Source organism: Monodelphis domestica, chromosome 6 (assembly GCF_027887165.1).
Source record: "Monodelphis domestica isolate mMonDom1 chromosome 6, mMonDom1.pri, whole genome shotgun sequence".
Classification (NCBI taxonomy): domain Eukaryota; kingdom Metazoa; phylum Chordata; class Mammalia; order Didelphimorphia; family Didelphidae; genus Monodelphis; species Monodelphis domestica.
In genome coordinates, this window is record NC_077232.1 from 309,341,533 (window position 1) to 309,369,382 (window position 27,850).

The window sequence follows — 27,850 nt, forward strand, 5'->3', positions numbered from 1 at the left end:
CTTGTTCCCTTCTACTTCCGTGAGGTCGGACCCCAGGGAGGCAGGGGCAGGGGGGAGAGGGCGGCAGCCGAGCAGCCGCACGGAAGGGCAGGTCAGGCTTGCCCAGAGAGAGGTTCCCGAGGGATGGGACGCTTGGCAGACGCTATCTCACTTCATCCTCATGCCAATCTGGGTGCTGTTGTTCTCGTCCCCATTTTACAGGGGAGGACACTGAGGCAGAGCTAAGAGCCTTGTCCAGGGTCGCACAGCTACTCCAGTTTTGAGGCTGAATTTGAACTCCAGACCCAGCCTTCTGGCTGCCTCTAAGGGCATCAGTGGAGGGAGAGAGGCCAGGGAGCAGCACGGGGTCGACTTAGCTGGAGCCCAGGGCGCTCGCAAGGGTCTGGGCCGTGACAGAGCGAGACCGCCAGGAGAGGGGCTGGCGCGGGACTAGATCTAGGGAGAAGAGGCAGGCCGGAGGGGGAGGCCGCCAGGAGAGGGGCTGGCGCGGGACTAGATCCAGGGAGAAGAGGCAGGCCGGAGGGGGAGGCCGCCAGGAGAGGGGCTGGCGCGGGACTAGATCCAGGGAGAAGAGGCAGGCGGGAGGGGGAGGCCGCCAGGAGAGGGGCTGGCGCGGGACTAGATCTAGGGAGAAGAGGCAGGCGGGAGTCGTCGCCCTCCTCGAGGGGGAGACCCTGGCACGGGACTAGATCTAGGGAGAAGAGGCAGGCCGGAGGGGGAGGCTTGGGAGTCGTCGCCCTCCTCGAGGGGGAGACGCAAGCGGCGGAGGCCCAGAGGCAGGGAAGGGGAGCCCCCCAGGAGACCGAGGGCAGGCCGGAGATGGGAGCAGAGGCACGCGCGGGCCAGGGCCAGGGATCCGGTGGGCTCCAAAGGCTTTGGAAAGAACCCGTTAAGAGAGAGGACGCCACAAAGGCCAGGCCTGCTGGCCGGGGGCCACGGGAGACCCGGGAGAGCGTCCCTGCTAGAAGGGCACAGGGGGAGGCCGGAGCGCATGAGATTAAAGGGGGAGGGCGGCGCTGGCAGCGGTGGAAGCCACCCTTTGGACAGGCCTGTCCGGAAGAAGAGAGCCGAGGGGGGCCATGTTGCTTCGGCGCGGGGCCAACAGGGAGGAAGGAGCACTCTTGTCGCCCACAAAGACGAATTCGAGCTGCCGAAATGACTGTCAAATGTGGACGCTCAGGGCGAAGCGGATGCTAGAGACGCGAAGCGCCTCCTTTTCACCCGCAGAAGCATCTGTGAAGCCCTACTGTGTGCTAGGCGCCACGGCGCGAGAGACATGCCAGGCAGGGACGTTCTACTAGGGAAGAGCACGGCCGCGGACAGAGGAACGGACACTAGGTGCCTGCACACTGACTTGGGGGCGGATCCAGGGCCCTCCGCGGCAGTACTCCGCAGCCGTCGCCCCACGTCTCGGCTAACACGCGCCCCCCTTTACCACCGTTCCCGTGGCCGGATTGCTGGCTCTGTGCTCTCTGTCCAGTGCGGGAGGCCCGGAAGGGCTTCTTTGCTGGCTGGCCACAGGAGAGACCAAGTGGCGGAGCAACACAGTGGAGGGAACAGGAATAGGGGAGCCCAAGATGGCGCAGCCAAGCCCCTCCCTGCCCTAGGGCTCTCTGGGAGGTGGAGAAGCTCCAGAGGCCCAAAGGGCTGGAGGCGGCACTCAGCCACAGATGGCAGCAGGGAGGACGCCTTGGCAAGCCTCCCTTCCTTGCAGGGCCCACCGCCTGCTCTGCCAGGCCCGTGTAGCTGAGGCCAGAAGCAGCCGTCTCTGGGCAGAACGAAGGGGGGGCAGAACCCCAAGGGGAACCATTAAGCCCTGAGAGTTGGACAGAGGGGGAGAAAGCAAGGAAAGAAGCATTTCAATAGTGTCTACTACGTGCCAGGCACGTGCCGTCTGCTTTTTTACAGATACCATCTTAGCGGACGCTCTCAGGCCCTCTGCAGGGTCAGTGCCGGGCTTGTCAATGAGTCTCAGCCACTGTCCCCCTCCGGGCTGGACTCAGAAGCCCCCCTCACTGCCGTCCTGTCAGCCCGAAGGGTCCTTGGCACTATGGCCGAAGCCCTTTTACTTTAAAGAAGAGGACCCCGGGGCCCAGAGATGGCATAAGTCCCCCAAGTCCCCGTCATGGCAGAATCAGCATGTGAACCCCGATTCCCCTTGACTCCAAGCCCAGGGATGCCTTTTCCTGCCGTGGACACTGCCAGTCTGTCAAGAGTCAGCACACACGTAGAAAGCCCTCACTGTGTGCCAGGAGCTGAGCTCTGCAAGGAAGGCCAAGGAAAGGGAAAAAGTCAGGCCCTCTCCAAGTCGACAGGGGCGAGGGGCCAGGCCCTGGGCGCAGCCATGGAGACCTCAGGAATAAGAAGATCGCCCTGCCTTGAAGGACTTTCCCATCCAAGGCGGCGGGGGGACAAGGGAGAGCCCCTCCGCAGGGAATCCTGGTCTGCAGAGGTGAAAGCAGGCAAGGGCAGGAGACACCAAATGGAGCCCACCTTCCCCTGAGGGAGTAACAAGTAAATAACTAGGCAGGGCTGTGAGGCCCCAGAGGAGAAGGAAGGTTACCTGGGAGGAGAAGGCACCAGGCACAGGGGCCCAGCAGATGGCATTTGAACTCAGGGGAAGCTAGGGAAACCAGGAGACAGAGGGGCATCGTCCCTTTGGGTTTTGGTTTTTTTAAGCCTTTTTTAAGCCTTTATCTTCTGCCTTAGAATCAATACTAAGTATCAATTCCAAGGCAGAAGAGAGGTAAGGGCTAGGTAACTGAGTTAAGTGACTCTCCCAGGTGTGACAAGGAAATCACTTTAAAAGACTGATATATATTAATTTAAGGTCGCCAAGGAATTCAGCTATGTAATTCCTAAATGAAAACTCAAGTCAGCAGTCAACCTTTTATGGAGTTTAATTACAAACAGGAGGAATAAAGGTATGAGAGAGAGAGAGAGAGAGAGAGAGAGAGAAAGGGGAGAGAAGGGAATAGGGCTTAAATACCCCTTCTGTTTAGGCTGGGCCAAAAGGCCCAAGCCCTTAGATAGCTGAGGCAAAGAAAAGAGATCAGTCCCTATCACTCACATGACCAAAATGGAGAAACAGTCTCAGCGGCCTCCACCTCCAGCCTCCTTCAGAGCAAAACTTCTCAGAGCACAACCTCTCAGAGCAAAACCTCTCGAACCTCCTCCAGTCCTCAGACCCCGCTATCTTTAAGGAAACCATCTAAATTCCCTCCCCTCAGTTCTCACATCTACCAATCACTGTCCATGTCTTCCCTGTGCCAATGGTGGCTCTAGCTTAACCCAGGACCGCCCAGAGGTCTGCTCCCTTGCACATATCTGTTGAAGGTCATATTCTCAAATAATTAAATCTTGATCCTTGCTGCAGCCCTTCCTAAACCCTGTTACTCTAAGTAGGGTGGAGATTGTAGTTTCAAGACCTGGTTCTGTCATTCCAAGTATCTCTATTGTATCAATTCTAAAATCAATCATGACTCAAAGAACTTCCTGTTCTATGCTTAAGCATAGGTCAAAGCCCTTTCCATTGTGTAGCAAAAGGTTTCTGTCCTAAAGTAATCCCAAGTAGGGAGGAGAAGGATCCTCCCATGCCAAGGGGGTTCACATTCCAATAGAGTTCTTACTATCAGTAGGAAATTTTTTCCAAGTATGAAACTTTCCAATGGTGAAATTTCCAACATTCATAAGTCTAAGAAATTTTAAGGTTTACACAGGGTCACACACCTCGGAAGTATCTGAAGTCAGACCCAGGAAGTCCTGTCTCCAGGCCTGGCTCTGTATCCACTAAGCCATTTAGCTTAGTCCCAGGTCCCTTACTTTTCGAATATTATATGTTATTCTGAACCTGGAAATGTGAAGAACACAAACGTTTTCATGAATCTCATTTTATAGACATATACATATTTATCTTAAAAAAAACTATATGCTAAATTCAGAACATCAGTTTCAAAAGCTTTTCCATTTGTCTGGTTCCCTATAAACCTTCTGTATTTAAAAAAAATCTCCTTTGAAGGTTTCATTCTTTTTTTCTCCCTCCCCCTTTCTTTTATATATGTCCATCAGCAGTGCCTCAGTGTGCCTGTCCTTCTGTATTCTTCTAACAATTATCTTTTTCTCATTTTGTCATCTTTGCCAACCCGATGGATGGGAGATAGAACCTCAGAATAATTCATTTGCATTTGTCTAATTACTGTGATTCAGAGCTTTTTTTTTTTTTTTTTAAACGCAGAAGAGTTGTAAGGGCTAGACCATGGGAGTTGTGACTTGCCCAGGGTCACACAGCTGGGAAGTGTCTGAGGCCAAATTTGAAGCCAGGACCTCCCATCTCTGGGCCTGGCTCAGTGCATTTTTCATATAGTTATTGAAGACTTCAAGAACTGCCAACTGTATCTTTTAACCACTTATGTACTAGAAATTGCCTTTTGTTTTTATATATTTGAATCAGTTATATTTCTTGGATACATAATTTTATTAGAGAAACTTCCCAATTAACTGTTTCCATTCTGACTTTAGTGTGCAAAAGCTTTTCTATTTATGCGATAAAATTGTACACTTTCTCTCCCTTTATCCTTTCTTGTTTTCCCTTCTCCATAGTTGTGAAAGGTAGCCCGTTCCATTCTCCTGATTTATTGACGATGTGACCTTTTACATCTAGATCATGTATCTATTTGGAGTTTACTGTAGTACAGGGTGTGAGATACTGCTCTGAACTCTATGTAGTCATGAAAAAATGTTCCAAAGAAAAATGCAAATGACCACAGCTCTGAGTACCACCTCACATCTACCAGATTGGCTAGTGTGACCAAAAAGGAAAAGGATAAACGTCGGAGGACGTGGGACAAATAACACTGTGGGTGGAACTGTGAAAGAATTGCTCTGGAGAGCAATCTGGAACAAGCTCAAAGGGCCACAAACTATGTATACCCTTTGACCCAGCAATACCACTCACTCCCGGGTCTGTAACCCAAAGAGCTCAGAGATAAGGGAAAAGGACCTACCGGAACCAAAGTATTTTGGCAGCTCTTTTTGTAGGGGCAAAGAGTTGGAAACTAAAGGGTTGTCCAGCACTTGGGGCATGGATGAACAAGCTGTGGGATATAAGTAATGGAATACTATTATGCCAAAAGTAAGGAACAGGAGGAGTTCAGAAAAACCTATAAAGAATTCTAGGAACCGATTGATGCAAAGAGAAGTGGGCAGAACCAGGAGAACACAGCACACAGTAACAGAAATATTCTGCAATGATCAGCTGTGAAGGACTAAACCATTACCAGCAAAGCAAGTGCCCCAGAGAACCACAAGGGACTCATGATGAAAAATGCTTTCCAATAGCCAATGGAGGAATTGGTAGGACTATCAAAGCATGCTGTCTCCCACTTTATTTCCCTCATGAGTTTTTTATTGTATGTGTGATACGTATCTTCTGTCAGCATGAAAGCACTGGTATAACCTCTAGCAGACTATTTACTGCCTAGGAGCTGGGGAGAGGGAGGAAGAAAATCTAAACCCTAAAATGTTGGAAAATGATGGTCAAAAATTCTGCAAGGAGTTGAAAAAACATTTGAAATATGGTACTTTGAATAGGATGGTAATATAAACGTCATTTTTAAAAGCCTAAGAACTCAAGAGAACTTTTAAGTAGTTGTGGGAATCCTGATTTTGACTGCGTTAGGGAGGTGGGCAGAGGGAACTCTGGTAGGTGTTGATCCTAAAATAAGAGGTCCATTGTCAAGCCACACTGTGGGTACTGCTGGGCCGCCTTTCCCTCAGCCCTTCCCATTATTTCTGGCGAGATTCTTGAACAAGCCCTTTCTCTGGATGAATCTGTATTGCTGTCTAGTTCTCCATTTCTGTGGCGCGGCCATTTCTCTTATCTTGTCATGGCCCAACCCCAAGCAATAGGTGCCTCTCCAGGCTTTTCGGTCTGGCTTTACTTCCGTAGGTGGAGCCATTGAACTCCCTGGCCTGGCTGGAGTACACTTGTCACTATTTAGCCACTTTGCAGCTGGCTCCAATTGTCGTTTCTCTTTCAGCTTCTTCTGGCTGGCTTCTGTTGGCCACCGCCAACAAGGCTGCCCCCCGGAAGAGGACTGGAGCGAGCCGCCCTTACTTGGGTGGGGGGCTATAAGGCCCATCTTGAGTACAGGGCTTCAGAGGGACAAGGACGACTTCTTGGAATAGCGGAAGCTCCCGAGTTTGGGTCTTTCTGCTGGCGTTTTGGTATCTCCAACATTCAGTCGGGCTGCTTCCCGGGGGTCCTCTGCCCCCTTTATCCTTTTCCCTCCTGGACCCAACAGCTTCCTAGTCCTCCCCTCTTCCAGCTAACGAGGCCCCACAGCTCCGGAAAGAAGCTGGGCGAACCCCAATCAGCCGAGGCTCCGACCAAAGCCCTCGGGAATGGGGGCGATGATGACGTCACAGAGCCCCAAGACCAAGCCGCGGTGCAGTTGAGAGATGGGGAGAAAGGAAGGCTACCATGTGCGGTGCCCGCTGAAAACTCCCCTCCTTCCGGCTGGTGGGGGCCTCTGCCCAGGTGTTGGGGGGCAGGTCCTGGGGGGGAGCTGGGGTCCCGTGGTTCCAGTGCTCAGCCCGACTAGGGAGAGGGTGGGGGCGCATCTGACGCTCCTCGGGGTCACTATGTTGGGAAGGACCCACATTTTACAGATGGAAAAACTGAGGCCCCGAAGCGTTAAGGGAGTGGGGGGGGGGGGTGGAGAGGCCCAGCCTCGCGGCTCCAGAGGGCTCCAGGGAGCAAGTAGAACGAGGCGTAGGTAGGGGTAGATGACCAAAAGCAGCCTCCTGGCCGCCTCCGCACCAGTCTAACTGCGGGAGCCCAGAACCGCAGCTAGGACCAAGCCTGGCGGGACTGCGCCAGCGCAAACCAGGAGGCGGGCCCGCCCCGCCCCCAGCCCCGCCCCCACCGGGCGCCTACGTCTTCGAGATCTTTCTCGAACCCGCAGGCCGCCGTTCCCCGAGCGCCTACGGAAGCTGCCGAACCCGAGGCGGGTGGCTTCTGGGCGGGGAGGAGGGGTGTAGGTGAAGGGGCTGAGGGCCCGGAACCACGGCGCGCGCCTCCCCGGTGACAGAGCGCGCAGGCGCAGAGCCCAGTAACTGCCGGTTGGTGGCTGCTGAACCGCAGTGGGGGAGAGACGCTCCTAGGCAAGCGGCGGCGACTCAGGCCCGGACCCTGCTCCCTCCCGCCCTGGTCCCGGCCCCGGCTCACCGGCCCCTCCTCGCCCCTCGCAGCCCCCGCGGCGAGCCCCCAGAAGGCGTCCTTCCCAGCGCGGCGGCAGCATGTCTGTAGTCGGCATCGACCTCGGTTTCCTCAACTGCTACATCGCCGTGGCCCGGAGCGGCGGCATCGAGACCATCGCCAACGAGTACAGCGACCGGTGCACCCCGTGAGTGTCGCCTGCACCCCCACCCCGGCCGTCCCCGTGTTCCCTCTTGTGCTGCCGGTGTCCCCTTCTCTTGCGACATCCCTCCTCCCCGCTGCCTCCCCTCGGTTCCCCTCCCCGTGCTCCTCTCCCTGTCGGGAACCCCTTCCCCGTGCTTTCTGCTCCGCTGCTGGTACTCCCCCTTTTCTCGCTCCCCCCCCCCCGCCCCTTGCCGCCAGGCCTCCGGGTTCCAGGTCCCTCGGTGCACCCAGCCCCGCACCCCCCCACCCGAATGGCTCCCTAGCCCCGCCGAGAACACCTCTTTCGGTGCTGGGACGGCGTCCTCACCTCCCGTGGGATCCTGCATCTCCCATCTTCCCTTCCCGGAGGGGGGGGCCCTGCGCCGCTGCGGTGTCTGCATTTGCTCTGGGCCGCGGGCAGGCCGGCCGGCCCTGTTCTCAAGGAGCTTCCAGTCTCCGACCCCAGACTGCCGGAGGGAAGGGGAAGGGGAAGGAGGGGCCCCATTCTAGATGGCGTCTCTTCTCTTCATTCATTTTACCGCCGGGCCGGGCCGGGAAGGGAGCATGTCGGGGTGCAGGGATCTGCGGTGACCTTGAGAATGCAGGGGGAAGGCGCGGGGCTGCCGGGCCTGGCACGAGAGGGTGTGCCTGCCTGGGCAGTGCCCGCGGGGGCTTCCCCCGGGCCCCGGCTGGGAAGTTTGTCGGCGGTCGAGGAAGTGGCGTGGAGGAGCGGATTGCTTGTTGGCTACTGGGTGCTCCCCCCGGACCCCCGCGGGCATATTTGTGTTCGGAGCAGCCGGGCCGCTCTGGGCTTGGGCTTTACCCAGGTGCTTACTGCCCGGAGCCTTGGGCCCCGGGGGCCGGTGATTCCGAGGCCTCCGAAGAGGCAGCTGCTCCTGGTCCGAGGCTGAGCCAGTGACTTTCTTACTAGCGCCTCCCCCTGCAGCTCCCTGACTGCAGCACGCCCTCCCGCCCGTCTGCGGAATGTGGACATGTTTCCGCCTCCAGAGAGCAGCCGGGCTGGGACCTGGCTGTGCTCGACCCACCTAACCCCTACGGAGCAGAGAGGCCGACCTTCCGGAGAAGTCCTTCCATCCTTCCCCCGGTAGAGCCAGCATGGCGCCCTTTTTAAAAAGGACACCAGCCCGGTGGATGGAGCCGGGCCTGGAGCCGCCTCCTGGCCATGTGACCCCGGGCCAGTCACCCCCCCCCCTTACCTAGCCTTAGAATCGCCGTGGGTCTGAAGCCTTTGCAGCGGCACGCCGGCCTTAGTTCGCCTTCACCTGACCGAGCTCTTTATTTAGCCCCACACGGAATGCTCTGCGCACCCCTTGGGTGGCCTTTAAAATGTCGGTGCACTTGTGCGGACTCCGCCTTCTCACGGCACCACCTCGGGGCGCAGGTGCTTGCAGGCGTCCATTTTACCGACCCCAAAGGTTGGGACGTGCCTCTTAGCCAGCCGGTGTCCGAGGCCGGCTTCAAGCGCGCACCTCTCGGACTCCAAGACCAGAGCTCTAGTCGCGGCGCCGGCAGTGGACCTCTAAGCAGGAGCTGCTTTGGAGCCTTATCCCTGGGGCCTACCTGCCTGGCCTTCTGCCTTTGGGCACCTTTTTTCCTTCCTTTGACTTGACACTGCAGGGTGCCGGGCTCTGGCATTCTGCTCCAAGGCCAGAGAGCAGGAAGGGCCAGGCAGTCGGGGCCAAGGACTTGGCCTCTGTTCACCGGACATGATTGGTTCTCATTATGTTTGCCTTGGATGCATAGAACAGGCTCCCGCTGATCAGCTCGTGAGCTGAGGTTTCCGTTTGGCACTTGGACGCCTGATCAACTCTTTCTAATGTCATCTTCAGTAAATGGGGGGGGGGGGGCGTGCTCCCTCTGTAGCCAGTGCCTTGCACGGAGCATCTAGATCCCCCTCCGTGAGTTACTCTTGAGAACATCTAGGTGGGGCGGGGGTGTTGGCACCACTCCAAGCTAAGCGGAAACGTTTCTTTTGCACTTAGCATTGATTGTTTCAGGGCAGTTAAATGGCACACTGTATGGTGACCTCAAGTCAGGGAGACTCCTCTTCCCGAGTTCAAATGTGACTTCAGACACGGACTAGTCGGGTGACCCTGGGCAAGTCACTTCACCTGGTTTGCCTCCGTTTCCTCATCTGTCAAATGAGCCAGAGAAGGAAATGGCAAAGTCCTTCAGAGTCTTTGCAAGAAAACCCCATATGAGATCAGGAGGATCAGATGTGACTGAAAAGACTAGACGATAACACAATTACTTGTTTCTAGAATATGGCTAGGTAAAGCCTCTGCTACCAGGTTGTGGAGTCTCCCTAATGCGTTTCAACCACAAAGCCTGACTGAGGGTCTCCTGTGAAGCACCGGCCTAGGAGTATCTGGGGAGAAAACCACCCTCCCGAACTTGCACCACTACCCAGGAATCCAAGGCAGAAAAGAATTGGGGTGCGTGGAAGAAATGTTCAGTGGCCCTAGAGATTAAAAGAGGAGGCAGGAGGGGGAGCACTGCGGCCGACTTAGAGATAGGGAAGGCGGTTTATGCTCCTCCAGTTCTTGGGGGTGGAAGTGATGGGGCAGGATAAGGTCTGGAAAGGGGTTCCTTCAAAATGGAAGGTAGAGGGAGACTCTATAGGAGAATTTGTATATTTATATGTTTATAGAGGCGGCTAAGTGGTGTCCTGGCTAGTGGACGGGGCTTGGAGTTAGGAAGACTTGAGCACACTTTATTATGTTTTTAGTGTTATTTTTTAAATTTGGAATATTGTATTTAATTAATTAAGAATATATATATATATTTTAAACCCTTACCTTCCGTCTTGGAGTCAATCCTGTGTATTGGCTCCAAGGCAGAAGAGTGGTCAGGGCTAGGCCCTGGGGGTCAAGGGACTTGCCCAGGGTCACCCAGCTGGGAAGTGTCCGAGAAGAATATTTTCCCATGTTACAAGATTCATGCTTTTTCGCTCCCCTCTCCCCACCCCCATTCCTATAGCCAAGGCGCAATTCCTCTGGGTTTTACACGTGTCCTTGATCAAAAGCTATTTCCATGTTGTTGATGTTGGCACTGGGGTGATGGTTTAGGATCTGCATCCCCAATCATACCCCCATCAAACCATGTGATCAAGCAGTTGTTTTTCTTCGGTGTTTCTATTTGGGGGATACTTTAAAGAAAGCAGTGACTAGTGGGGCACGTTGTCTGTCTAGTGCCCTCATCTGTAGAATGGGGATAACCACAGCACCTTCCTCCTGGCATTGCTGTGAGAATCAAAGAAGATCATTGTGCAGAGGGGCTTTGAGCAAGTGGAGAGAGGGGAGGATGATCAAGGGAGGTAGGGCCCACCATGTCAACTTCCTGCATGGTTTTCATGATGTCTTTTCTTCCCAGATGCTGAAGCATCCATCACGCAGTGATGTGTCTAATATTCTAAAGATTAAATGGCCTGTCTGTCATCTTCAGAATTCCAACTTGTATTTATTAAGTGCCTTCTGCTAGGGGACGGGAATCCTGGGAGGAAAATTCCCATGCCCAGCCCCTCCCCTCCTGGAGCTTGCACTCCGTTGGGGATATGGCGTGGAACCTTGTAAGAGGTAGGTAATGAGGGCCACCCACCGGCGCCATTGGTTTCCGTTGACTGCTCAGGAGGATGCGTCTCCTTGGGACCAGCACGGCTTCCCTCTTCTGGCTTGGAGTCACTAGTGACCGCAGAGAGTAAGCATTTGTTGAGCCCCTCCTGATGTTTGCAGATGCCTTTGTGCCAACCCTCAGGCGAGGCTGTCCAGACTTTTCTTTTTGGTCCCAGGGAGTCGGTGGCCTCTCCTTCTTCAGCAGATGTACAGCTCTGCTTTCATCGAGTCTTAGCTGTGTGGGGGCACCGAGGGGGTAAGGGGCTTGCTTTGGGCACACAGCTTTTGTTAGACTCGAAACGGCCAGCCTGCCAAGGTGTCCCAGCGAGAGCGAGAGCGGCCCAGAGTGTTTACTGAGAAGGAGAAGAGGGCCGAGGGTACTGATCTCTGGACACAGCAGCCTCGGTGGCACTCCTTGAACAGCCTTGAAGGGCACAAGGGCTCCCCCGGGGTGCAAGGGAGAAGGTTATATGCCGGGAACAATGGGGAGGAGGAGGCCAGTCGAGTTGTAACTGAGAGGTCAGCAGGGGAAAGCTAGGCTGCAGCCAGATGGCCACTGGCTTTAAGTGCCAAGCGGAGGAGCTTAGCACCCAGGCAGCACTTAATACCGAGGTGTCAGCTTTTCATTCTGTTCTCCCCTGGGAGGCACCCGGGGGAAGGGGGGAACCTGAGTGCAGTGGCTTGAGGCGTACTGCCTCTCCTTTCCTTTTCCTGACCTCTGTCCTCACAAACATCATAGGTTACCTTGGGACAAATCAGACTTCCTGCCTAATTCCCAATCTGCGCCCCCAGCCAGCTCGCAGTAAGAGGAAGAAGAAGAGCTGGCTTCCATAAAGTGCAGAGCAGTTTGCAGCCATTATTCCATTTCATCCTCCCAGCAATTCTGTTACTATTTCTGTCTTACAAGTGAAGAAAGGTTAAAGCAGCTTGTCCATGAGTCATAAAGCCTAGCAAGGGTCTCCGGCAGGATCCGAACTCGGGGTTTCCTGAGTTCATTGCTCTAATCACTGGGCCATCTAGCTTTATGTTTCTGAGTAAGAAATGACGCTTCTAAGTTTCTTTGTGGACTGAGTATTTCGAACCCTTTCGATGTGCTTGCTGTAGCTGCGCTGTAGTTACTGGTGAATACTACGCTTTCCCCAGCAGCTGGAACAAGGGCCACGGCCGTATTCAAGTTTACATTTGTCCTCATCTGCACTGGGGGGTGTATTGAGTGAGGAGGCCGTGTTGGCTGGGAGGGCCTTTTTATTAAAGTGGGACTTGTAAGGCTGCGGCTTCTAAAATTCTTTGTATGACTTTTTCACCAGTTTGGTTTGTGTCGTACATATTTTCTTTTATGCCTTAGCCATCGGTCTGAAAAGAGGGGTTCACAGAAGGCTGCCCCAAAAGTCTGGCACAAAGAACCTTTCACTCTTTAGACTTACAAGTCTTGTTTAAGGCCTGCCTTTTGGGTAGAGGTGGTGGTTAAAATGAGGAATGTAGGCTTTGGCATACTTAAAAAATTTGCAGTAGCTTTTGTAGTGATTCTTAAAAAGCATTTTATACGTTTTGAGGCAGACACATCATGTAAAACGAAGGACCCGTGCACCTCCGCGGAGGACAAACGGACGTTAGCAGCCTGGAAAAGAGGGCAAGAGCTCTCCCATTTAGATGCCATGAATCCTCACCATTGAGGCTATTTCAGAGGAATCGTGTCCTATAAACCTTTAGACAGAGCCTGACCTGGCCTGATAGCTAATCAAAATAAAACTTGGAAGCCTGTTGTTGTAAAGTGAGTGGAGAAAAGTCTCCTTATTCCCTTCTAAGCATCTAAGAAGGTGGTCACCCACCCCTTGTCCAAGAGGGCTGTCCGTATAAGTTAAATGGCCCGGCTTCCACATACCTAAGCTAGCAACATCTAGAAGATTTGGCATCATATCAAATGGGGATCAAGAAATACAATTTCTACTTTAGAACTGCGCAGAAGGGAAGGAGCTTGGAGACCCCCAGCCCAACCAGAGACAGACCTTGAGACACTTGTAAGACTTTGTGTCCAGAGGCAACACGTTCTGCTTCCTGTCCTAGGGTGGGGACATTGGACGGGCTGGCGGCCCACAAGATCCAGGATTCATAGCTCAGAATTCAGGGGCATCTAACTAACCTCAGAGGGGAAGGTCAGTGTAGGAATGCCAGGCAGGAATGCGGTTCCCCTACTTTCTAGAAGCATAGCAGAGGAAATACCCTGTCTCAGAACCAAGTCCTGGTTCAAGAACTAAAGCTGATGAGAGTGGGTCAATGAAAACACTCTAGGAGCAGCAACGACAATAAATCTAAAGAGCCCCAAAAAAGGAAAAATGAATTTCCCACAAGAATTATGTGATTAACTAGAAAAAAAGAAATGTTACCCAAAAAGGAAAATAAGAATTCTGAAGGAAAGAATTCAGACGACTTCAGAAGAAACCTTTAATCTTAGAAGGGAACTCAGTAAATCCTACCCAAGTAATAGATTTCCTGAAAACTAGATTGACTAAACATTAGACAGCAATGAAATATTAGAACAAAATTAAAATGTTAGGGGATGGGGGAAAGAACAAGAGTTTCTTGTTAATAATATCAAGAACCACTAGACCTGCAGAGCAAGAAGAGAACATTTGAGCATCACTGGATTCCTTGATAGACATGACTAATTCAGAATCTTGGAAATTATTTAGGAAATGAAATGAAAACTGCCCAAATAGGTGATTAAGAGCAGAGGGCAAAAAGAAAGGAGAATCTGAGAATCACTTTCTTTTTCTTTTTTAAAAAATCCCTTACTGGGGGCAGCTGGGTAGCTCAGTGGATTGAGAGCCAAGCCTAGAGACTTGAGCAAGTCACTTGACCCCCATTGCCTAGCCCTGACCACTCGTCTGCCTTGGAACCAATACACAGCATTGACTCCAAGATGGAAGGTAAGGGCTTAAAAAAAAAATCCCTTACTTTCTGTCTGAGAATCAGTACTATCATTTCCAAGGCAGAAGAATGCAACGGAATATTACTGCTCAGGAAGAGATGGCAAAAGATGAGTTCAGAGTCGTGAGCAGATGTAGAGGGAAGTGATTAGAACCAAGACATCAATTTATTTAGGGGTGGTGACATAACAGTTTTGAGACTTTGAAGAACTGGGTTACTGCATTGATCAACTCTGTCTTTAGAGGTCATCAGATGAAGCATGTCACTTTTCTCTTCAGAGATGAGAGGTACTGGAGGCAAGGCGTAGAGAGAGACAGATACTTCTGGAGCCAGCCACTATGTGGATTTGCTTAGCTTGACTGTGGTTAAGTCTCTAGACAGGGGGCAGCTGGGTGGCTCAGTGGATTGAAAGTCAGGCTTAGAGATGGGAGGTCCTGGGTTCCAATCTGGCCTCAGACACTTCCCAGCTGTGGGACCCTGGGCAAGTCACTTGACCCCCGTGGCCTAGCCCTTAATGGTGCTTCTGCCTTGGAACTGATACTTAGTATTGATTCTAAGGTAGATGGTAAGGGTTTTAAAAAATAAAATATTTTTTTAAAGTGATGAAGTAGACAGTTTTAGAAAAACCTGGGAAATTTTATATAAACAGGGGCAGGTTAACGTGAGCAAAACCAGGAGAACCCAGTATGCAGTAACTACGATATTATAAAAGTTAAGCTTTGGAAGAGTTTAGGAACCGTTCGTCGTAATAACCAACCATGATTCCAGAAGACTAATGATGAAACATGCTGCTACCCCACTTCAGGCAGAGAGGTCGTAGACACGATTGCATTTGAGACCTTTGTGGAGGAAGGGGGGAAGGTTATATATAATGTGAGAATTTGTTTTATTTGAATAGACATGTTAATGGATTTTGCTTTACCTATTTCTCCATAAAATCTAGCTTTTAAAAAAGCACAGAAGACAAAAGAGATCAAAGAAAAAGGAAAAAGGATCCATATGTTCAAAAATATGTATAGCAACTCTTTTTGTGGTGGCAAAGACTTAGAAAGTGAAGGTATGCTCAACAGTTGGTATAGGGCTGGACAACCATGAGCATACTATTGTGCTTGGAGGATGGTTTCAGAGAAACCTGAGGAGACTGTATGAACTGATGCACAGTGGAGTAAGCAAAGGCAGGAGAACATCTTATACAGTAACAGCGCGTGCTAAAGAGAATCCACACTTAGAGACTTAGTAACTTTGGACCACACAAAGACTCGCCACAGTTCCAAAGGACTCATGAGGGAAACAAGCTGTCCAACTCCAGAGACAGTAGAGATGGACTCTGAGTGCTAGTGGAGGTATCTTTTCTTCTTTTCCCTCTAGAACACGTGAATATGGAAATTTGGTTTGCATGACTTTAGATTGGTAACAGGTCCAACTCAATGGATGGGGAAGGGAAGGGATGTGGGGGGAGAAAATTCAGGACTTAAAAGTGAATGGGAAAAATGCACAGAAGAGAGCCAAAGGAAGCATAGACAAAGCAGATGGTTTTCAAGAGTTACACGTAGAATTTATTATATACTTTTAAAATGCCAAGGAGCATGGCATGATGGTTCATGGTTGCAAACAGAGGCCTTTTTTTGTGTTATATGGATAGAGGTGGGATGGTAGGGGTATGAACGTTCAGAATAAAGCATTTTTTTTTAGACCCTTACCTTCCATCTTGGAGTCAATACTGTGTATTGGCTCCAAGGCAGAAGAGTGGTCAGGGCTAGGCCATGGGGGTCAAGTGACTTGCCCAGGGTCACCCAGCTGGGAAGTGTCTGAGGCCAGATTTGAACCTAGGACCTCCCGTCTCTAGGCCTGGCTCTCAATCCACTGAGCTACCCAGCTGTCCCTAAACCTTTTTTTTAAATGAGATGATTTTCATGATAACTTGATTAAGTTTATTTTTCCTCTCCTGACAATCACTTGGATTTGGAGGCCATTTCTGTGCTTTGGTTGTTCTAGTTTTGTTACTTCCAAGCTGTGGGACCTTGGACAGTCAAAACCGCTTGGGTGTCATTTTTCTTATCTGTAAAATGAAAGGATCAGCCTACATGGTCTCCAGGAGTTCCTGTCAGATCTAAAGTCCCACGATTTGCTTACGTTTTTTCCCCCCATTAGAAATTTGATACTTCTGGGAGCTGTTAAAAATCAGGGACATGTTAAAGGAAATTTTGGAGTAATTTGATTTATGTTTTTAAAAGATTAAAATTCTGCTTTTTATAAAGTGTTGCAAGACTAAGAAAAAAGGGACTTAAAATTCTCATGCAGATGTTCACCGTTTTAACATACTGGAAATAAAGTTTTATTTTTCATATTTCATTGGATAATTTTGTATTTTAAAAGAACTTCTGATTCAATGTCCTGGCAATTCGTGCGATTTAAAACAGCTAGAAATTGTGCATTGATTACATCTTCCAAAGAGTTGAATTTTTAATAAATATCAAGTCAGATGCTTTATTTTTTAAATTTTATTTTTTTCAGAAGCAATTTTTGACAATTGTTTCAGAATTCAAGTTTTCTCCTTCCCCTCCCCAAGGCAATGAATAATAGCCTGATATAAGTTATATCCGTACTTTCACGTATACGTATTTCTGTGTTGCTCCTGTCTCATACAACAGAAATAGGAAGGAAATATATTGGAAGGTGTGAAGCTTTGATCTGTGCTCAGACTCCAAAAGTTCCTTTCGCTGAGGCCCTTAGGGCTTTCTTGGAGACTTGCTTTGCTAATAACGGTTTAGTCCTTCATAGTCTATTATTGTATGCTATTTCTGTTGCTATATACATTGTTGTCCTGGTTCTGCTCATTTCACTTTGCATCATTTCATATAAACCCCCCTAGGTTTCTGAACATGCTGTTCTGGTTCCTCATGGCACAATAGTATTCCAATACAGCCATATGTCACAACGTGTTCATTCATTCCCCAAGAGATGGACACACCTTCTCAATTTCCAGTTCTTTGTCACCACAAAAATAGCTGCTAAATACTTTGGTCCAGGTAGGTCCTTTTTCCTTATCTCTGATCTTTGGTTACTGACCCAGGAGTGGTATTGCTGGGTCAAAGGGTATGCATAGTTTTATGAGCCCTTTGAACCTGGTTCCATATTGTTCTCCAGAGCAATTCTGTATCCGTTCACAGTTCCACCAACAGTGTTATTAGTGTCCCATTTTTCCCACATCCCCTCCAACTTTTAATACTTTTCTTCTTTTGGTCTTGTTAGTTAATCAGTTCAGGGGGAGGTGGCATTTCAGACTTGTTTTATATTTCTCGAATCAGTAGTCATTTAGAACATTTTTCATGTGACTAGAGATAGCTTTGATGTCTTCATCTGAAAACTACATATTTATATCCTTTGACCATTTGCCAATCAGGGAATGACTTGTGGTCTTATAAATTTGACTCCCATTTGAGTAATGAGTCTTTTGTCAAACATACTTGCTTTGAGATTTTTTTCAAGTCAGATTCTTGTTAGTGTATCTTTAACAAGTTACTGAGCAAGATCATTTGTATTTTATATCTTACTTTATCCAGTTCTGAGATTATTTATATAAAGCAGAGGTTCCTAATGTCAGGGACAGCTTTGGCCGATAAGGCCTATGGACCCCCTTTTCAGACTTTTTTAATGCAGAAACAAATATTTAGGCTTGCAAAGGAAACCAATCATACATAATGTTACTTTCTTTTCATCTATCTCAACTGTCTCTATCTTCAACTATCTCAATTAAGGTCCAAGTGAGCCTCATGCCTTTACCAGTCAAAGACTGTTATTGTGGCTAGAGGGAGGCTGCAGTTGTTTGCAGGAGAGAAGGCTATAAATATTGATCTTGAATTTCCACAGTCTTTTGAAAGGTTGTCAAGAGATTTCACTGTTGTTGAACCTTTATTGACAAGATTGACACAAAAGAGAGCTAGTGGGCATCTTGGATTCTTAGTTAAGAACATTCATTTTATCAGCCCGAAATGGTATATAGGCTCAAACCAAATTAGCAATTGCCTTTAAAAAAGTGGGCTGGTCAGTGCAGTGATCCAGGACAATTCTGAGGGACTTATGAGAAAGAACACTATCCACACCCTGAGATAGAACTGTGGGAGTGGAAACACAGAAGAAGGAAACAACTGCTTGATGTCACATGGGTCGACGGGGATATGATTGGGGAGGTAGACTCTAAATGATCACCCTGGTGCAAATATTAATGGTATAGAAATGGGTCTTGATCAGTGACACAAGTAAAACCCAGTGGAATTGCTCTTTGGTTATGGGAAGGGGGGAGAGAGAGGAAGGAAAGAATATGAATCATGTAACTGTGGGAAAATATTCTAAATTAATTAAATAAATTTCAAAAAAATTTAAGTAGGTTAAATAAATAAATGTTTATCAAATTGAGAATAAATATTAAACTCTAGAGCAGTGATTCTCAGCTCCCTTGAAGTTGTAAGAATCTATTATTTTATATTTGGAGAGCTGCCTTCCCTTTGCCTATAGATAAATATATATTCCTATTTCTTAAAAAGTATTAAAATAATTTTTGAGAATGTTATGGCTAGCTTGAGCTTTAGAAATCGTAATAACAGCTTTTAGCAGTGTTGGAAGCTCTTTTCTCCCCCATTAGGTATAAATTAGAATTCCCTAAAACTTTTGTGTAGTTCGAATAATTTAGATCATGATTTACACCAATTTGGCAAAGTAGTCTCTCTTGTTATATCATTTCTAGCCTGTTGCATATATTGTTCTTAAAATCTTTGCCAGAGAACCTAGCAAGCTAGACATGGTGACAAAACCATCAGCTTGTTGTCAGAGGACTCACTTAGCTAGCAAAGTGGTAGGAAAGTCTCTGTTGCTAGAAGACTGAGCACTTCATGGCAGGTTAAGGTTTTTTTTTTTTGTCATGGATGTAGAACTTTATGAGTTGCTATAGTGATATAACATGAACGCAAGGCTTTTTGGAATTATTAAAGCAGCTAATAAATGTCTGGGAATTTAAAATTTTTATTTATTTATTTGTTTTTAAACCCTTGCCTTCTATCTTGGAAGCAATATGGTTCCAAGGCAGAAGAGTGGTAAGGGCTAGGCAATGGGGGTCAAGTGACTTGCCCAGGGTCACACCGCTGGGAAGTGTCTGAGGTCAAATTTGAACCCAGGACCTCCCATCTCTAGGCCTGGCTCTCCATCCACTGGGCTACCCAGCTTCCCCCTGTCTAGAGACTTTTAAAAATAATATGAGTTGCTGAGGTATCGCCTCACACCTAACAGATTGGCTAACATGACAGCAAAGGAAAGTAATGAATGCTGGAGGGGATGTGGCAAAGTCGGGCATTAATTCATTGCTGGTGGAGTTGTGAATGGATCCAACCATTCTGGAGGGCAATTTGGAACTATGCCCAAAGGGCGACAAAAGACTGTCTGCCCTTTGATCCAGCTGCTGGGTTTGTACCCCAAAGAGATAATAGGGTAAAATATGTGTACAAGAATATTCATAGCTGCGTTCTTTGTGGTGGCCAAAAATTGGAAAATGAGGGGATGCCCTTCACTTGGGGAATGGCTGGACAAATTGTGGTATGTGTTGGTGATGGAATACTGTTGTGCTCAAAGGAATAATAAAGTGGAGGAATTCCATGGAGACTGGAACAACCTCCAGGAAGTGATGCAGAGCGAGAGGAGCAGAACCAGGAGAATATTGTACACAGAGACGGATACACTGTGGTATGACGAATGTAATGGACTTCTCCATTAGTGGCAATGCAGTGATCCTGAACAACTTGGAGGGATCTGTGAGAAAGAACACTATCCACATTCCACTGTGGGAGCAGAAACACAGAAGAAAAACAACTGCTTGACTACATGGGTCGAGGGGATATGATTGGGGATGTAGACACTAAAGGAACATCCTAGTGTAAACAACAACATGGAAATAGGTTCTGATCAAGGACACATGCAATACCCAGTGGAATTGCGTGTTGCCTATGGGAAGGAGTGGGGGGAGGAGAGGGAAAGAATATATAAGATTCTTATAACCAAGGAATAATGTTCTAAATTGACTAATTAAATAAAATTAAAAAAAATATATAAACACAAGGCTTTCTGGAATTATTAAAGCAGCTAATAAATGTCTGGAGATTTTTAAAAATAATACTCCCCACCCCCAAAAACCCAGTTTTTAACATTCACTTTAAAATTGTTTAAGTTCCAAATTCACTCCCTTCCTTCTCTCCCCTCTCCCAAAATGGTGACCAGTTTTATATAGGTTATACATATTTGGTCATGGAAAATATATTTCCATATGAGTGATGCTGTGAAAGAACACAGACAAAACATGAAAAAAATAAAGTGGAAAATAGTATGCTTTGATCTTCAATCAGACTCCTCAGTTCTTTCTGTAGAGGTGAATGGCATCTTTTTCATGAGTCTTTTGGATCATTGAATTGCTGAGAACAGCTAAGTTATTCATAGTTGTTCATTGTACAATATTGCAGCTACTGTGTCCAGTGCCCTTTGGTTCTGCTCACTTTACTTCGCATCAATTCATGGAAGTCTTCCAAGCGTTTCTGAAATCCTCCTCCTTGTCATTTCATGGCTTGGGATTTAAAAAAAAAATCTGTTTAACAAGTCAGGCAAATAAAGGATTTCTAATAGAATGTACCTAAATGATATGAAGACAAAGGGAAAAGTTAAGAAATAGTCATCCTCCGTCACAGGAGAAAACTGGAAGACTGAGGGCAAAGGAAACTCCTTTTCCCTCATCTTTGAGAAGCCTGGAAGTTACACATAAGCATTGTGGTATACACTCGAAAAGTGTGTTCTCCCTATGTCAGTGTAAGAGCGGTCGGGACAAGGAGTCAGTCACTTTTGAGTTGTAGAGCTACTTCCCTCTTCCCTAGTTTGAATTGAATGACTTCCTATCAGGTTCCTACACTTCACACCTAAGCTGTTTTACTGCTTTCCGAGCTGCTTTTTGTTCTTCCTTCCTTGGCTTAATTGTCCTAACCTTGAATTGCTTCTCAGCAACGGTCAGAGTCCTCATTCTGTATTCATGGCGGTTGGCATCAAATCTGACCTTGACAGGCCTTTCAAACCTATGCCACCCTTGCCCCGGCCACTACTTCGCACTTCCCTGACAGTTCCCCCTTTCTCAAATCCCCTTCTCTTCTTCCATATACTACTGTGGGCTGGTCCCAACATTTTGAAGAGAAATATGGAAATACACAGGAAAAGTCATCACTGGTGATGTGTGAGCCCCTCTGGGCAGAGATTCTCTTTGACTTGTTGATTGACTGACACTTGCTGAACTAATTCTTCTCTTTTTCTTTTTAACCCCATACTTTCTGTCTTAGAATCAATACTAAGTTATCAGTTCCAAGGCAGAAGAACAAGAAGGACGAGGCAATGGGGATTAAGTGACTTGTCTAGGGAAGTGTCTCGAGGCCAGATTTAAACGGAGGGTTTCTCTTCTCCAGGCCTGGCTCTCTATCCACTGAGGCACGCGGCTGCCCTTACTGACATTAAAAAGGTCAAAGGAGTCAGTAATTGTAAAGTGCTATATCATTGCTGGCTGCTATTGTCAGCATCGTTATTAAATGTGAAAGTTTTATGGAAGAGTTTGTTCCTTGTTCTCTGTTTTTGTGATACTTTCCTTAGTGATGTTGGTAGTCTTTGGAAAGATAAATACCGTCCATCCTTTCAGGCCACTTAATGGTTCTTAGCTTCCTTTTGCCTTTGGTCCTTGGCTCAGCAGAATGTTGTCTCCTTTTCATTCTGTATTCCTCTCAGCACTTAATTTGGCATCTTGGAGCATGCCGCTGCCACCCCTTCCTTGAGATGTGTGTACACGCCTCTTCCTCTAGGGGGTTGGTCACACCGCTCCTGGAATGGGGGGGGCCAACGGGACTTTATCTAGTACAACCTAGTATTCCATAAAGTATGCAGGCAGCTGAGCATTTGATGGATTGTAGGGTTCCATTTTTATCATTGTTGAGTGTTCAGAATTGTGATGCCATAAACTTTTTCTTGGATCAGATGGAAGTTTTTGGGTATAAACTTATATATTGAATCTCTTTCAGAGCAGCAGCAGTGTACATTTTGTACTGCGTGGTCTGGTGGTTCTACAGTTTAGATTGAGGAGAAAATCACAGAATTGATGTGGCCTTGTTTTCTCAGGTTTTTTAGATTTGTATAGGAGGAGGTTTGTTAGATAGAAATGAAAGAACCGATGTCCTGCTTTTCATATTTCTTTAGTAGTTTATTAGTTTCATTAATTATGTGATTATACGAGTCCTTGAAAATTGATTTTTATTTGTATAGTGAGGGACATAATGAAATAAAAATACAAGAGGAAGATTTATGTTGTTTTCTCTTCAACCTTTTCCCATGAAGTTGTCCTTAACTTTTTAGTAAAATTTCTCCTGTTTCTTCCTTTCTAGGGCATGCATATCTTTAGGATCCAAAACTCGGACCATTGGGAATGCAGCCAAAAGCCAGGTAAATTAACTTAGTTTTGGTGCTTGCTTAAAATCATATATCCTTTTGTTTGGAAAGCCGTACCTTTCAATCCACTGCCTCTCCACATAGCCTTCTGAAGGAATGTGGTATTGGGTGAATTGTGGGAAAATCTTACTTAGTTTAGTAAGGGGATCCTATTATTCATTCAAGTAGAAAAGCGAGAGAAAAGATGTGCCCAATACAAAATATTTGAATATAGTATTTCTCAATTGTTGTATTTTGCATGCACTCCCCCAAATATTGGGCTTGAATAAAGCCTAAGTGGAGCTAGCCTGAAGCTAGTATTAATCTCGACTTTTTCCACTTTATTTTTTTAAATCTATTCTGACTAGTAGAATATATTTGATTCAGAATAATTCACAATTATTTTTCTAAAATAGTTGCAAATTTAGGATGTTAATGCCACTAAAAACATTGTTTTAGTAGGTGCGAAGACCCATATATTTAGGCTGTGGCACCAAGGCCACCTCTGCACATCTGAAGTGAAGGGTTCCTTCAAGAAGCTCCACTGAAGGAAGATAGATAGAGAGATAGATAGATAGATAGATAGATAGATAGATAGATAGATAGATAGATAGATAGATGGATAGATGGATGGATGGATGGATGGATGGATGGATGGATGGATGGATGGATGGATGGATAGATAGATAGATAGATAGATAGATAGATAGATAGATAGATAGATAGATAGATAGATAGAAATAGAAAGTTGAAGGAACTTCATAGGGGATGGGATATAGTTGAAGCTATTACTAATTTATATGGACTTTAAAAAAACATTTTTAGGTTGTGTGTCTAGTAAGAAACCATCTATTTAATAGTTTTAGTTTTATAGCTAATTTTCCTTTTACATTTTTCTTTTCCTTCAGTTGTAAAATCTCTCGGGTTCTCTTAGATTTTAATGTAGACCTGGGTCTGTCTTATTTCTTAAAAAGAAGAGATAAAATAGCATTGATTCCCCCACCCCCACCTCCCAAGAATTAGCCCCTTTTCTACTACTAAGATACAGATTCCTGTGATTCCTATTTGGACTATCTTAGATGAATTGAACTGGGGATGTTTTTTCTCCCTCTATCTTTGTATTAATCTTTTTTTTTAATTATAATTTCAACAAATATTTAAATGCTTCTAAATGCTTCTTCAGTTTGGAGGAAAATAAAACCATTCCATGGTTCCATTCCAGAAATAGTCTTTGATCTCACCCCCCTCTGATATATACAAACTTGGTAGTTAAGCTAAGTTTCCAAGTGCATCCCTGAATTCATTCTTCGTTAGCTCTAGTATTTTAGCCACTTGCACAGCTTTTCATAAGTAATAAAAGGAGAAGCAAAGATGTGAAATGACTGACAAAAGAGGGTGAAGTAAAGATGATGGGAAAAGAAACTCTGACATTCTCAAACTATTCCCTTTGAAAAAATACATTTACTTTGCATTTGTCTGCATTTCATCATAGCAGGGGCAAAAACTTAAGGAAGTAATAAAAACGCTTGTACCATTGTTGCTGAATTCAGTTTTTTAAGAATCAGTATTAAGAATTTAATGCTATTAATGCACGTAGTAAGTCAGAAATTTGTTTCATCTTAAATTTAAATATGCCAAAAATAGGGATATTGTTTTTTTATTTGTGAAGTGCAAAGATGCAGTGTTATACTTTGATTAATAAAAATATTTTTATTAACAGATTGTTACAAATGTAAGAAATACATTGCATGGCTTCAAAAAACTTCATGGACGATCTTTTGATGATCCCATTGTGCAGACTGAAAGGATCAAGCTTCCCTATGAGCTTCAGAAAATGCCAAATGGAAGTACAGGAGTTAAGGTGCATTTATTACCTACCCAACCAATGGAATATCTGGGTAACCTCCATCATTAAAAAATCCAAGTTGGGGGCAAATGGGTGGCTTAGTGGATTGAGAGCCAGGCCTAGAGACGGGAAGTCCTAGGTTCAAATCTGGCCTCAGATACTTCCCAGCTGTGTGACCCTGGGCAAGTCCCTTGACCCCCATGGCCTAGCCTTTACCACTCTTATGCCTTGGAGCCAATACACAGTATTGACTTTGATTGACTTTGTATATTGTGTATAATCATAGAATCACGGGGCTGGAAGGTGTTTCAAACAATCATCTAGTTCATCGCCTGACTCCAAACAAAACTACTCAAAATATCCATGAGAGCTAGTTTTCTACTTTTTAGTTTTTTTTAAAGATTGGGTTTATTTCAAGTTCTTATGTAGTTTCTCCATTTATTTCTCAATTTTCTGTCATTAAGTTGATAGTCATTCACTATGTATTTGTTTTGCTTAGTGTCATTTTCCTTTGCTTTCAGGTACGGTATCTAGAAGAAGATAGGCCTTTTGCAATTGAACAGGTAACAGGAATGCTATTGGCTAAGCTGAAGGAGACTTCAGAAAATGCTTTGAAGAAGCCTGTGGCAGACTGTGTGATTTCAGTAAGTTGGACTATGCTTTACTTTGATCTGCTATTCTCCACTGGGTTGATGTGAGATGTAGTGAGATAATATTTGTAAAGTACTAGTTTTATTTAATATTATTTTTGTTGAATTAGTGTCCATTATGTTCTACACTGCAAGTTTCTGGTTCTTTTTCCTTTCCATTTGCTATCTTCACCTGCTAAATGACTGCGGAATATTTAGCTTCCTTTTTCAACAGAAAGAGGATGTAAGAGTACTTTGAAGAATCAAAGGACCAAGGTGGTGTCCGTTGTTGTTTATTAATAAGGAAAAAGATGAAATACCTATCTACATTTTTCATATTTCATGTAAAAAAATTTTTTTACACTTAAAAAAAAATTTCTTGAGTTTCAAATTCTCTCTCTCTCCATTTTCTCTTCCCTCAGTGAGAAGGCAAACAATTTGACATAGGCTATATATGTGCAGTCATTCAAAACATGTTTCTACTAGTTATGTTGTGAAAGGAGATAGAACAAAAAAGAAACAAAATACTGTATTGGTTTCAAGACAGAATAGTGATTAGGTCCAGGCAGTGGGTGTTTGCTGGGAGCCATCAGGCCATGACGCCTTTACAAAGTCACTTGTGGCAGCCAAGAGGTCACCGAGTGTCCCTTTGGCAAGATGGAATTGCCCATTTAGTTTCCTCTATATGACTTCTCAACATCCCTTACTAATGGAATTGACATGATTGTTATCTCCTCCTTAGCCTTAGAAGGAATAAGAGCAATATACTTGCACTCTATTTCCCCAAAACATCACCAAAAGATCAGACTCTCAAATTCAAACCGAAAAGACTATCATGGGTCAACTTTTACTTAGGTACATAATTCCCAGCAAAGCCATAACCACAACTGAGCCCAGGATATTCTCACTCACAGAAACTTATTCTCCTGAAGCCAGCATACAAATCAATCAGAAAGGCCCATACAAAATGTGTAGGTACACCAAGCTTCAACATGCCTCCGTGACTTGAATTCACTAACTAGAAACTCCCTACTAACCCTGAAAAATGATCTGCCTAACAATCTGAATTGTATACTTCTCTGATCCCTCAAGCTCAGTACTGTAATTGTTGAATTATCTTTAAGAGTTTCTGATTATTTCTTTTATTAAAAGTAATAAGTAAATTTCCTTGATTGTAAGCTCAAGCTCCTCAGATGCCACAGGTGGGGTCCAGCCCCACTCATGGCTTCAGGGGTTCTCAATAGGTGAGGAACAATTAGGCAAGAAAATAAAAAATGGGAGACAGGCTATGAATGTGTTTCAGCCAGGGGCAGGCTTGCATCTAATGGCTGCTCCGCCATGCCCAAGTCTGGTGTTTATTTTTATACCCATCTTCTTGGCATTCAGATATATTGCTTAACATACATGTTCAAATAAGGATAATTGGAAAAGTGATACATTAACTTTTAACAAGTTATTTGATTAACATTCTGTATTCTGATATTGTAACTTGATTTTGATAGAATGAGTAGAGGTTTTGCACAAAATAAATGATTTTGCACAGGTGGCTTAATTTTCTCATTACCCTGTGAGGAGTTTGAATTTACATTCTCCATTCGAGAACTGCTTATTTCTTGCTATGTTCAGGTGATGAGGCTATGGCCCAGGCAGGCCAATAACACTTAAAGATATTGCTGCTTCTCCTTTTCTGTACTTGAGGATAGGACCCACTAAATCAGCCCAGCAGCTCAGCCTTAGAGAAAAAGGGCTCAGGAGGAGAAAAGTTCAGTAGAGAAGTTAGTTCAGGGGCTATTTCATTTTCTCACAGTGTGTCCAGCTCCTTTTCATTAACTTGAGAATCTTTAAGTCAGAGCTTTCTTTAAAATGCTGGAGGGAGGGTTGCTATTTTTCTCTTCTTATTGGAGGTTCTTCTCTAGAATGTTTACTTTTTTAGAGAAAGAAGAGCTTTTGCCAATTGAGTTCTATCTAAGGTTCAGAAATCATATACCAATACCTAGTCAAGAGAGCATGTGTTAGTTGTGGAGATGAAAATTATAACAGAATCTAAAGAATATTGACAATAGGCCCTAGGTGTTTGCTATCAAAGGCTTTCAGCTTCCTACCAGAATTCATGGGCATGGGTCTCATTTATGCTGTTCAATAGATTCGAATCAGAATAGTTGGCCTTAACCCAAATATGGCCGACCTTACTTACTTTAAGCAAATAAAAGTAATGTCTGGATTTCCAAAACATACCCTGTAGAGTGACAGTGGTTACTTTAGAAGCTAATTCCTGAAGGCATTTGTTTGTCAAATGTTCACGAAGCCTGACTTTTCAGTGATGTTTGTCACTGCACAAAATTCAACTGTACTTGGATAGGTCAAAGAGATCTAAATTTTCAGGGTCAGGCAGGCTTTATTTAAATTCAGTTTAAAATTAACTTTTATAAAATTAGTAACCAGCAGCAAGATGAATCAGAAATAAAGAAGAAAAGGAAAATGAGAAACTACACTTTTTTAATGCAAAAACTTTCCATGTTGTAAAAACAATAAAAAGAACAAAAAGCCAGAACCTAAAAGTAAAAGAGTTTGTACTTCCAATTTCATTCCAGATTCAGCACTCCTTTCTGGAGGTGGATATAGCATCTCTTCTCCTGAGTCCTGTGCATATATGTCTTAGGTCATTTTATTATGCAAAGTAGCTACGACTTTCACAGTTGATCATTGTTATGATATTGCTGTTACACACTTATTTTTAAAAGAATTGGAATCTTGACAGCTAGATGGCACAGTATAGTTCAGGAGTCAGGGAGATGAGTTCAAATTTGACTTTAGGCCATTGCCAGCTGTGGCACCCTACAAGCCACTTAACCATTGTTTCCCTTCGATTCCTCATCTGTAAAATGTGGAGAACAGTAATAATCACTTTCTAGTATTGTTGTGA

At 45.8% G+C, this 27,850-nt stretch overlaps 1 protein-coding gene across 1 annotated transcript in view; it reads left to right on the forward strand.

Moving 5' to 3' along the window:
- Positions 1-6,521: 6,521 nt before the first annotated feature.
- The window catches only part of HSPA4L (heat shock protein family A (Hsp70) member 4 like), a 62,747-nt gene continuing 41,418 nt past the window's right edge, over positions 6,522-27,850 (forward strand). Inside the window, exons 1-5 of the mRNA XM_001362091.3 lie at positions 6,522-6,538; positions 7,252-7,406; positions 22,410-22,467; positions 24,173-24,313; positions 24,820-24,942. Coding sequence (XP_001362128.1) covers positions 7,300-7,406; positions 22,410-22,467; positions 24,173-24,313; positions 24,820-24,942 — 429 coding nt within the window. The 5' untranslated portion in view covers positions 6,522-6,538; positions 7,252-7,299. The remainder of the gene's footprint in view (positions 6,539-7,251; positions 7,407-22,409; positions 22,468-24,172; positions 24,314-24,819; positions 24,943-27,850) is intronic.